The sequence below is a fragment of the Diadema setosum genome, chromosome 7 (assembly GCF_964275005.1).
Source record: "Diadema setosum chromosome 7, eeDiaSeto1, whole genome shotgun sequence".
Classification (NCBI taxonomy): Eukaryota; Metazoa; Echinodermata; class Echinoidea; order Diadematoida; family Diadematidae; genus Diadema; species Diadema setosum.
Window position 1 is genome coordinate 20,402,333 of NC_092691.1, and position 12,203 is coordinate 20,414,535.

The 12,203-nt window shown below is 39.4% G+C and overlaps 1 protein-coding gene across 1 annotated transcript; it reads right to left on the minus strand.

Annotated features, from left to right (window-relative positions):
- Positions 1 to 1,467: 1,467 nt before the first annotated feature.
- On the minus strand, positions 1,468 to 9,933 carry LOC140230595 (enhancer of mRNA-decapping protein 3-like). The gene is made up of 7 exons (XM_072310737.1): positions 9,709 to 9,933; positions 8,981 to 9,123; positions 8,281 to 8,751; positions 6,269 to 6,604; positions 5,434 to 5,587; positions 4,336 to 4,553; positions 1,468 to 3,139 (listed from the first exon to the last, which is right to left on the minus strand). Exons 1-7 carry the CDS (start codon positions 9,873 to 9,875, stop codon positions 2,805 to 2,807), a joined length of 1,824 nt encoding a protein of 607 aa, XP_072166838.1. The 5' UTR covers positions 9,876 to 9,933; the 3' UTR covers positions 1,468 to 2,804.
- Between the last annotated feature and the right edge of the window lie 2,270 nt (positions 9,934 to 12,203).

The following is a 12,203-nucleotide window of genomic DNA, read 5'->3' on the forward strand; positions in this document are numbered from 1 at the left end:
GCCTAAGCCAAGGCTGCACAAGGGACTCGAGATTGTGATTGTCATTCCTGTCCAAAAGAAAGCCTGACCTGCACATCACTCCTTAATGAATGATTAAGTTAGTCACTCTGACCAATGATATTGCTTGATTCGCTCATCAGCAGCCAGTGCAAAATGTGTAGACATGCATGAGCTTCTACAGCTAGCGCTCCGCTGATTGGCTTTGATATTTGCTACCAAATACTGGTTAGCAAAATTTTGCAATACAAAGACATACAATTAACAAAATTCAGTCAGTTCTCCACCGGCTCTCTAGCTTGGTCCTGGCCCTTGCTTGTGGCTTGACTAGTCCTGCATAATAACCATCTGCCCGCTCCTAATGTTATCACTACGGCAGAAGGGCCTGTGGAAAAGGCTTTATCTTATCACTGGCTTTACATGTTAATCCAGAATGTACCACTATATCGCCACAGAGTACAAAGAAGATTGAATGTTAGCACATACAATAATTACATACACACACTGGCCTTAGTGTGATCATGTCCTCTAAGAAGTGTAATACATGATACAGTAGTGAAAATGCTCTAGAATATTCTGGCACTTATTCTGATCCCTCGAGGAGACAATGAGTAACATGTGTTCTCTTTAACACTGGAGGGCGCATTTTGATGTGAGAGGCTAGCCATAAACTGGAACAGGGTCAAGTGGTATGTGATTGTCATCAGGTCAGTGCAAGAAGGGTATAAAAGGCTATACAAACACCAGGCGATCACTGTGCTGCATATCTCTGCTGTCGATGAAACACCTGAACTTGCACGACCATCAAAAGTGAATACATTGTGGCAATCATATTTTTCTCTGCAGTTTCAAATCCTGAAGATTCCGGCAACTTTCTCATAGCCTCATATATATTAAAGACTAAATGTAATAAGTAGAGTTTACTCTGGTGTTAAAGGGTAACACTGGGCAAGGACTTTGTTTGATATATGGCAGATACACCACTCATAAACATATATTGCCACTATTCTTATCTCAAAAAATTCCTACTGCACAAACCCACAGAAAGTTTCCACAGATGTTATATCTGTGCAAACTTTTCCTGGGTTGATACTCTATAACGATATATTAAATGGGTTAGTGAAATACCGGTTAGTGATTGGCTCAACACAGTCACGTGATGGAGGAACATTGGTTATGTTCGCCCATGGGAGAACATTTTTGTAATGTTCTCCCATGGGAAAACATTTTCACCTAATAAATGACAGAAGGACCCGGTTGACCCGCGCACAGTGAATTTGGCTCTGCACGAGCGATCGAGTGCGTTGCGCTGGTGGTTGACATTGACGTATTTGACTAACCCATATAATATAACAGATGATGACTACTGTTGTTAGGAACATGCACCAAACGTTCCACCCTCAGGGTTTGAAATGCTATTTCGGGAGGCTATATAAGTCCCTTGACTTCATCTTGGGACTTATAACCCCCCTCAATAGCATTTCAAACCCTTCGGGTGGAACATTCGGTATGTTCCCTCCCCCGCCAGTCATCATCTATACATCACTCCATGTAGCTGAATAGTCAGCAAACAGTATCAACCAGGCACACTGTGCCATACGCTTGAATGAATGAATATAACACAGATCGATGTATCGCTGGCTCCTACATGCACCCAGTCACGCACAACCACCTCGAATACATGTGTAATAATATGGCTAGTCTATTCTTACCGTATTGACGTGCCTGTGGGGGACGTTTTACTACTATCAATATAGTGGACTTGATAACTTAGAAGCAATCAACACTGGACGTACAAATATCATTACACATAGAGATGAAAGTCATGCATGGAATTTATGTACTTGCCTCTCATGACATTTATCTTCTTTCTTTTTTTCTCCTCACAGAAGTCATAGCCATGCTGTTGATATTTCATAAGCATGTGTTTTTATTATCAAAAGTAAAAACATATGTTTACACAAAGTCTTCTTCAGCCTAAGGATCCCTATAAGGTGTATCATCTATGCCACTTAGAGTCACAAGAGAAGACAGAAAATCTTTTTACTCTCCTCAGTTGACAAACCTCTCAAAACTACTTTAAATTCATGTCACTGCCCACTCCCAAAGTGAAAAAACAAAAAAACAAAACAAACAAACATGTCTCTGGATGACAAATTCATAAATTTGTCATCTCAAATACCCTGATACCTGTAGCTACAGAAGGCAAGTCTTTTAAGTGTAAAAATAAGAAACTTTTTGTGCACAGCATGTGAACTTCATTGTTTGTGGCTTTAATGCCCTAAAATCAACTTACTTGAATTAACACAATATCAACAAATTTTAGCACCAACAATGCAGTACAAAGTTGGTTATAACGATGCAAGATTGAACAAAATATCATCTTAATTAGTTTGAAACAGAAAAATTACTGTGCTCCCTTTACGTCCTGACTTTACATTCCCTTAAGTGCTATTTGGGCTCAAGTCAGATTTGCTAACATCCTGTAGTAGTGAGCACTGACTATAACAGAAGCTAACAATCAGTTCCGCACATAGTGCTCAGTAGGCCACATGACCATTCAACAGTATATGACATCTAATATTAGACCACCACTCTCTCTCTCTCTTTCTCTATCTCCCCTACATCTAACATGATGAGTAAGGTGAACATTAATACTGGCAGGTCTTGTCAATAATTGGTAACAGACCAAAAAAAAAGGAACATGACATGCTATTTCTGATGCACATCTCAGATGGCAAATAGCCCTATATGAAGGATTACTGGCGTCCCTATTCATTGCACTTATTGCCTCCGCTTGCCAGCTGCTAGGAGTTGCCGAGTTGTACAAACAGTCCGTGGCTGAACGGCGACATGTAGCGAATGCCAGCTGCTTCAAAGGCCTTCTTTGGCAGGCCGGCACTACACAGGTACAGCTCTCCGATGTTCTCGCCGTACTCCAGGGGAAGTCCCACAGCCACGCCCCACTTACTGGTGAAGGTCTGGGTGTTGGATGGGTCTAGAGAGAGGACAGGGGCCTGGCTGACTTCCGACAACCACTGGAGGATGCCACGGTACCACGCCTGGTCTGGGGTGATGGTGTCGTTGGGTGTGTCCAGAGCACAGATCACCAAATCAATCAGTTCATTGCTTTTAGGAAGATCTAAAAGTACATTGAGAACAAAAAAAAAACAACAACAAAAACCCTTCAGCAATGAAGACAGCAGAAAGAAGCCCAGATTACAAGAATAGTATCACTTGACAAAATCACCATTAACAGAGTAACCTTACATAAAATCACAGCTTACGCCCAAAATTGCTCACTCTGTCGGCAAACTTGTGTGTAAATATAGACCTATTATACAACTCATGATGTGTGCTCATGTACGGCTGCAAGTCAGAATTCGCATATTTCTCTTGTACTTCACTTTCATATGTTATCAATATAAACCCCAAACATGCAACATCTAAGTATTGTGATTATGATCACTGAATGAAACACAATTATGGCCTGAAAAGAAAGGGTGATCTACGCTCGCAATTTATGGAACAAAAAGAACAAAGCAACATGTAAACCTGAGAATCACAAGTCAAACTGGGTGAGGGGCAGTAAAGGAGACCAAATGTGATCGTGCATCACAAAACCAACAAAAAGTCACAAACCCTGATTTTATGTGAGGACTCAAAATAGGTGAAATGGGTCGACCTAGTTAATTTTGACTTTTTCATATTTTCTGAATTAGCAATTCTTCTTCTACATTATCCGAAAGATTGGGATCATAAAACAAGTGGGAAGTTGCATCTTTAGCAGTTTTTTCTAAAACACTTTTTTGTAGAATAGTGTAATGAGGTATGTATTAGAGGCCCCTTTTCATTTCTAACAAACCCTTTACACACTCTTCACATTCAACTCTTAGTAACTTTTGAAAAAGATGATGCTACTGCTTTGATGGTTGGCATTTGTCATGGATAGAATGTGTTTTATAGAGCATGCTCAATCTCAGCTTAATCTGATAATCCCTTCATAGTTGATGCTAAGGAGTTTTACATCCTGTTTTTATTTTCCCCAATCAATGCACAGAGCATGGCTTGATAGAGATTAAGGGCTTGCATAGATCCTATACTTTAGAGCCTCTTTTCTCAGTACACACATTTCCAGAGTGTGCGCATTCTTTTTCAGTATTTGGATAGGTTAGGGAAGTCCATTCAAATTGAGTTATACAACATTTGAAACCTTGAAGACTGCTCTTTCAGAATCTGCCCATATAACTAAAAATTCATGTCTGGCAACTTTTTGATGGTAATATGGTGCAGGGTTCACAAATATGGGATCTCTCTCTACAGGATGCCACACCCTACCTTTGTAGCTCTGTAGTTTGAGTCCGTCTGTCGCATCAAACAAGTCAATCTCCTGCCTCAGCTCTTCAAGCATCTTGACAAAGTTTGGCACGAAGAGGGTGACGCCGACCCCGTGGCCAGTGAGGTGACGGGCGCAGCTGACCCCCTGGGCCCCCTGTAAGTGTGGGCCACACAGCACCACCACTGAGGGGTCTGTGGCCCTCCTCTTGCAGAACACTCTGAAAAGACATTGCCCAATGCGAGAAGGAAATGCAAACATTAATCACATCTAAAGCAAAGTGAAAAGAGATATGGACTCTATATGAGGATACTGCTGGATACACCAAGATGACAGCAAGTATTATATCTACCCTGTTACATCTCAGCAGTTGGCTTTCAGTACAGACGCACTAGGAAATGATCCTTGCTGCAATAACGCACCCACAACAACTGCCGAGCTCATTTATAAGTCGACTTGAATCTAGTTTGGGAAGTACACTCTAACTCTGGTAGCCAGTTTTCAATACTAGTGAATGCTTTTTGAATATCATCTTAATTCAAAACATGGGAGGAATACAAAAATAACAAAATAATAGGTTATCATAATCCTGCACTTGACTACATTAACTTTGGAAAAAACTGTGATATAAACATGAATTATCAATGCTAGCAGCATACAAATTATATTCACAGGGCAATTATATAACAGATTCACAACTGTTTTAGTCAGTTGTGCATTCAGAAATTATAAAATTAATTGCAAGTACTAAAATCTTGGCAAATGTAACACTTTATTTTAACTCACTACAAGTGTTGTGTTTTTTTTTTTCATTTGGAATTTAATTTCAATAAATGAAAAAAAGAAATGTGTGCCAGTAAATGATAAACATGGATAGTAATGACATCATCCCCTCGTCTAACTTAAATATCATGGTACTGTGAAATATACAACTACTGCATTAAGACCCATGACACTGAAAATTACAAAACTACAAAGAAAAGAAATTGCTTGCTTTCAAGAAACTTTACTCTACTCCCACTGTTTTCTTCACTGTAGTCATAAAAATCAACTCAAACACTATGTGTGATTTCTCTGTGACTGTTGCAGACTAGACGTACCTCCTCTGCTTTTCTAGGAGCTGTAAGACAACCTGTGAAGTGCACATCCCTACTGCTTCTAGCCGTCTCTCTACCGTCAGACCAGCTCCTGTGGCTGACGACATCAACCTGGCCTTCAGCTCGGGGGAAATCCCTGGTATCTGCATGTCAGTATCTGAGCATAAACACCAAGGGAATAAAGCAAGTGAACAAGTAGATTATCACAACAAAAACTCAACACCTTCCCTTCATATAAATGCTCTCACTTTGTGAATGAAATATACATTATGTTATTGAGCTAAAAAGTGATGTAACTGTCCTGCAGCATGTTTTTAAGTTGTGATGTACAAAGCTATTCCTGAGCACAAATTACAAACATTTCACAGATTGTAATGAAATTCCACACAAAAAAAAAAAATAATAATAAATATATCCTTAGTGGCAACTGTTTTGGAACTTGGTTGCTTCTCAAACTAGGAAAAGAAGATTTGCAGCTTGCACATGAAGATTTGTAGGGTGAATTAGTCAGCATGGTCTACATTGTCTCACATATTTGTGAATGAGGTGCATTACAAGAAAAATTGTGATCTTATTGAATATTGATTGATGTATTTTATTTTTTTAGTTTTTATGACTGTCATGATTTCTATAAGATTTTGACTCCTGCAAGGTTAATGCACTGGCATTAGGCAGGACAGAAGGGCTGGACAGATATTTTGAATTTAAACATGATACATTTTTTACTTTTGGTCCATGTTACATGACCTTGGGGGGGGGGGGGGAGAGATTGGGGGTGTTATTCAACATTGACAGCACATCTGACTGAGCACACCGTTGAGCCTCAGTGCATACTGACCTGTGTGGTACCATCTGCCTGTGGTATCTGGGCAGATGATCCGCTTTCCTTCCTCAGACTCCCTCCTCTCCAGGATGTTCTCGTCAAATCTCAGATTCCTCGGTCCCTGGCGTTTGGGCCGGTTGTCTCCCATTGCATCGAGCTCCTCGTAGAAGTTCTCCTTGTCAAACAGGGCAAAGTTCGAATCAAAGTCGAAGTCATCATTAAGGAAACTCTCCACCGGTGCACTGAAGCACTCCATATTCCTCGAGTTGAAGCCTCCACGGTTGTGCTTGCGACCATTGGTTCCCGTGATTTTTACAGGTGAAGAGCGAGTTTGGTTGGATTCGTAGCTCCCTGTAGTAATGCACATATTTTTCAGTTTGAGATAATTTCAACAAACAAAACCACTTCCACTGTTGAAGCTTAGGTAAAAGGGTTATGTAAAACATGGAGAAAATACTGTTACATTTCTTTACTAGAGATCATGAGAACATGACTGCAGTTTTAAGAAAAGGTATCTGCTTCTTCATCATAGGTTTTCATTCAGCTAATAGTATCATGACATCAGAAATTGTTACTCATAATGTCAAAGTATTAGAATAGATCGATTTGCCCACTATAGGAATCCTGTCAAGCCTATCCAAGCTTGGATACATCATCTTTGGGGGTGAAGAAACAGAATGTAAATATGAAGCATTACGGCAAAATAACACTGATGAATCTACCACATACTATAACTGTTGGAAACGATTAAATACCCCAATCCTTTTACATGCAGGATTTGATCTAAGAAGAAAGTGGTCAACATATATTTTGTGATCCCAACGAATGAAGACAATATCAATACACAAACATGGATAACTGAAGTTGTACTGACAGTTTGTAAGTATCCACGAGTCTACAGCAAAATTTATTCTTCCATTTTTGTAAAAAAAAATAATAATATTAATAAAAAAATAAAAAAAAAACACGAAAAATAAAAATAAATATGCAGGGTACTAGAATTCTCTGTTTAGCACAGAAGTGTAATTGGACCATACTGTAAAAGTGGACATTTTCATGCATTTTGTGCAACCAGAAGCTATCACGAAAATAGGAGCCTGCAAATATTTTCACATGCCATATGTTCCAGTATTAATGTCCTGGGGCCGGTGGCATAAAAGTTACTTCTGTGGTAACTTTGCCATCCAATGGTAACTACCATGGTAACAATACTCAACAGGTAATCAAAATCAAGAAGTCCATGGAAGTTATCATAATAGTAACTTTTATGCAACTGGCCCCTGATTCCGCAGAAAAACATGTGAAATTCATCTACTATACCCGGGTGAGCATGAAAACTCACTCGCATGAAAATATCCACTTTTATAGTAAACATACAAATTGTTAATTGATTGGGCATATGGCAATTCATGTGGATTAATGCCTGTCAAGATGAAAAACAATCATTAATAATCAACGGCACAATAAGCAATATAACTTCACAAGGACTTGAGACAAGAGAAAAATAATAATTTGGATACTGGTAGAATGCATTAGCAGACATTTGAATGGTAGATTCAAAAATAGTACAAGGATTAGACAATCTGCAGTATTGCCTCTTTTCATGAAGGAGAAGTAGAAGAAGAAAACACATCAGTTAAACATAACATCATATTCATTACAGTTAAAGATTTTACAATATTGGATGAGGTGGCAATTTGTCACTATTCTCAAGGTTTGTACATGTTTTCACATGTTTGAATTAAACATTTATTTTGAGCATATTTCCAATTCTAAAGGATGTTGCACAGCATATTGCAGGCTTTTTTGAGTGTAGCACAAGAATTGGAGCACGTTGCAGTGACATGCTCAAACTCCTTGTGGACTACCCTGCTGTTTACAAAATTACGCTCAATATATCAAAGTGATTTTGAACATGCAGTGAAATTGTATTTTAAGTGAGCAAAATCTGGAGTAACTGAAAATGTTTGAAGTGTGCATGTAGAATGCAGATTACACTGATAATCTGAGAAGGGGTATTAAGTCACCTGAGTGTATTCTCCTCCTGCCCCTGTCAGCCTGCCTCACTTCATCCTCTCCGTTGTCTCCACCACCGTGCTTTGGCAAGCCATCCACGCTGTTGACCCTGTTGAATCCAGGACGTCCTGGTCTCCCGCCTGCACCTTCGTCACCCGACCCCTTACCGTGAGGCATGTTGAACGAAGCCGAGCGCTTTGTGCGAAAGCCTGCCTTCGCCTTCTCCCCCGCGCCGGACACATCCGCCGTTCCATTCTGTTTTCGATTGGGCGAGTGGAACGCAGAGCGCTGGCTGTGATTCAAGTTGGCGAGCTTGGCTTTCTGGCCTCCGTCAGCGCTCGAGTCTCTCTGGGCCTTGCCATCACCATGGGGCGGCTTTCTGTGTGGTGATTTACTCTGGGCCCTCTCTGCATTGTTTGACCTCCGAGCTGCTGTAAGGTTTGACTTTGTAGCATCCCCAGCATGCTTGTAATTGGTCGAGGCTGCATTTTGATGGAAGCAACAAAATATAACCCTTCTTACCGTCACCTCAGCCAAAGCTCCTGGTCATTCTCTCGTCCAATCAAACACACATAAAAATCCTAACAATGTGTTAACACTGTTGAAAATGGTACACAGTCAGAGTTGCTTGATTGTTTCAGTTACAAATGCAAAGAATGATACCTTTCTGTTCAAGAATGGTCATGATCACAGAAACATTGAGAGACTTACTCTTTGGTGTAGTCTGTTCACCACTTGGCTTGTCTTTTTTGGTCTTGCTGCTGACTGCCCTGAGGATCTCCTTGTTCTTCTCTGCCTCCTTCCTCAGGTCTTCACAAGTCTTCAAAATTTTTAGGTCCTTTATGTCGGAAGCTCTACAATGTACATATCAAAATGTCATACATCATCAGCCACTTTCTACACTGCAGTACTGCAATCTGTAGTTAATAGGCTGTCAAGTTCTTTGTCTCCCTGCAAAGTGTAATAAACTTCTGTGGAATTATCAGTACAGTAGGTTCATCATGACATCACTTGCATGAACCACACCGAATAACGAATAATCTTGGAACAACAAAATAGACAAGGCAGAAGTAACTGTTAACACGTATTTTAGTAAAAAGAATGAAAGTACAGATATTCTTGTTTTGTGGATCAACTTTACTTTTTTTCTCAAAACAGTAATTACTTTTTCCACAACAACTAAAACACCCTAAGCATGAACTCCATTTACTTGCCAATTTAGAAAACAAAAACTAACAAAAAAGGTGGGTTTTTTTTTCTGCTTTGTTTACCCATTCGATCCTTGTCAATAGGGCACTCACGATAGCTTTAAATTGGATTTTTTATCATGTGGCTTGAATGACAAGTCTGTCAGGAACAGTCTAAAGTACTTGCAATCGGCTTGCTGTTGCAACAATTCCTATAATGTACAAACTGTGACATTCCCAGTGCCTCCTCACCTGATGGTAACTTCTGGCACATCGTACTTGACTCCATTCCTGAACGCGTTCCTGAGAGAGATGGTTTGGGCGTCCTTGCAGACAGAGGACACCTCTCCCTGGAAAGTCCCTAGCCCAATCCCACAATCAAGGGACAGGAAATTTCCAATGAAGTTCTCCTGGTCCATGGTCTTGTCAATCAATGCAAATCTGACCTTCTCCTCGAGTTCCTTCCAAATGAAGATGTACAGTATCTTCATTAATGACAAATTGGTCAAAAGGCAAAAATTCAATGTCATTTCAGTAATTACAAAAAAAAAAAAAAAGGCAAGGGGATTCCTCAACAGTCAACTGATTATTAGTAAACTAAAAATTCATCCTGACCTGACAAGATATGTTTAAGAGGGCAATCATGCTTAAAATGGTAAGACCCAAATACTTCAAGTCCTCCCCCCCCCCCAAAAAAAAAAAAAAAACAAAACAAAGAAAAAGAAGATAAATCTTACTTGTGGGATAGTCATAAATGGATTTCTCTTTGGAAGTCACAGACAATTTTAAAGTATCTTTTATGGGTATGACACAGTTTGCAGACTGTAACATGCTACATGGCAAGTTCCAGCTACACATGCGCCATACACAGATTTTTTTTTTTTTTTTTTTTTTTTTACGCAAACATTTTGAAACTTTTGTTGATAGTTCTTCATAGCAAGAAATTATGCATCATTTTGCAGAACATTGTTTAGCAGTCAAAAAAAGGACATTTGGAGGAGTCAACTCAAACTTTGTAAAGCAGATTTAGAATAATTTTCAAAAATATTTGTAAGGAAGTTTTAGGTCATTGTAGTTGAAGGCATCCTCGTTGCAGTGAACATGTACATGTAGCTGTCAGACATCATTCTCACAGTGTTCAGTCAGGCTATGGTCAACCTTGACTCATGAATATTAAACCTTGGTGGCAGTACTATGCAAAGTCTCTGCTTTAGGTGACCTTTTTTTTTTTCCTTCAGAAGATGGCAAGTATACAAAAATGATCATTGACAAAGATTTGCTGGATTAGTGAACTTATGAGTTATACAGGTGGCTTGTTCTACAGGTAACAGCTGTACTGTACATGTATAAGCTAGTTACCTCCAATCTTAACACTTAGCAGAATGGTAATCTGCCATTTTATTGAACATGACATGGACTGCCTATACAAAAAATCTAGTTACATCAGAAAGCAAAAATTCAGACAGTTTCTAGAGCGAAAAAAAGATAATGGAACATGGTTTTCAGAACTGCACAACTGGCACTTTGCAATCATAGATAAAACTTTGTGACCAAAGATTACAATCTCCCATTAACATGGCACTTTGGGTGGTCCTCAAAGTCGAATAAAGATTTCTCACTGAATCCTAGTCGGGAAGTATTCAATTGTTTGAAGACTGATAATCTCTCAGTCCAAAGAGATAAACAAGTTTATACAGATCGACCATGTATAACTATAAAACAGTTCATGAAAATGCTTGGTGAATTTATGAAGTATTTTGTACCAAAAGAATATATGGTTTGAGGAATATAACAAATTTGGTATAGGCCTACACTGTAGACCTACCAAGGCCTCACATGAACTTATAGAAACGGAGCCATCAATGGAACCAGCTTCCTGTGAACTTGAAAAACAAGTCCTTCGCTGGATTTAAGATGTTTGCATAGAAATGTTGGCTTGAAATGGTGTCCATTTTTTTTAATACCAAATGATTAAAACTGTATGCAGATATTTGAAGGTTTAGTATTTTACTGTGAATGGATACAAGTGGGGTACGCCCTAGATGTCTGTAAGTATTTTTGCATTATTCTTACCAATGACAATGTACAATAATTACAAACTAGCACAATTTTATGATTTTTTGTTTTGTTATAATTTGTATAGTACCGGTAAATCAGTCCAGGAAATCCACCCATGAGGGGGACTCCTGCTCGTAAGGTACTCTCCCTATGAGTATATCTTTATTCTGCAAATTCCGACAGTGATACTAATGAAACGTGCAGTTCTCACCTTGTATAGTATAACACTAACAGTGATGTTACCTTGCCTCGTGTCAGACAATTACGTCTTATAAATGTGAAAGTACAATGAAAAGCAGTAACTCCATTCAGATTTATTCATGGAACTTACAGTGCTAGATTGGTAGTGCTACTAACATGTTAGTGGTACACATGTACGCTACGCATCGTCGCCAGTCGACCAAAAGATTGGTCTGTATCTGGTCGTCGGGGATTGTTCCGGGGAGACTGCGTCTGGCTTCACAGATCCCCTCCCACACGGAGGAGAGTGATAACGTCAAAAAATAAAAGACTCCTCCACACAAACGGATCTTTCCGTCTACGTCGCTAGCTACGCTACGATCACAAGGCAATATGCCAGGGCATTAAGCATTGGGTCTATAACAGTAAGGGATCTACAACTTTTATTGTTTACAACCCTTTCTGCATTGCCATTAAACCAACGGCATACTCGTGAAATAGGCCCCACC

What these genes read in the sequence shown, in the direction of transcription:
- LOC140230595 (XM_072310737.1), bottom strand. Translation starts at nt 9,875, where the DNA reads ATGGACCAGGAGAACTTCATTGGAAATTTCCTGTCCCTTGATTGTGGG. An exon ending in CTCCTAGAAAAGCAGAGGAG is followed by an intron (nt 4,554 to 5,433) that starts GTACGTCTAGTC and finishes ATGTCTTTTCAG; the next exon opens with AGTGTTCTGCAAGAGGAGGG. An exon ending in CAAACTACAGAGCTACAAAG is followed by an intron (nt 3,140 to 4,335) that starts GTAGGGTGTGGC and finishes ATGTACTTTTAG; the next exon opens with ATCTTCCTAAAAGCAATGAA.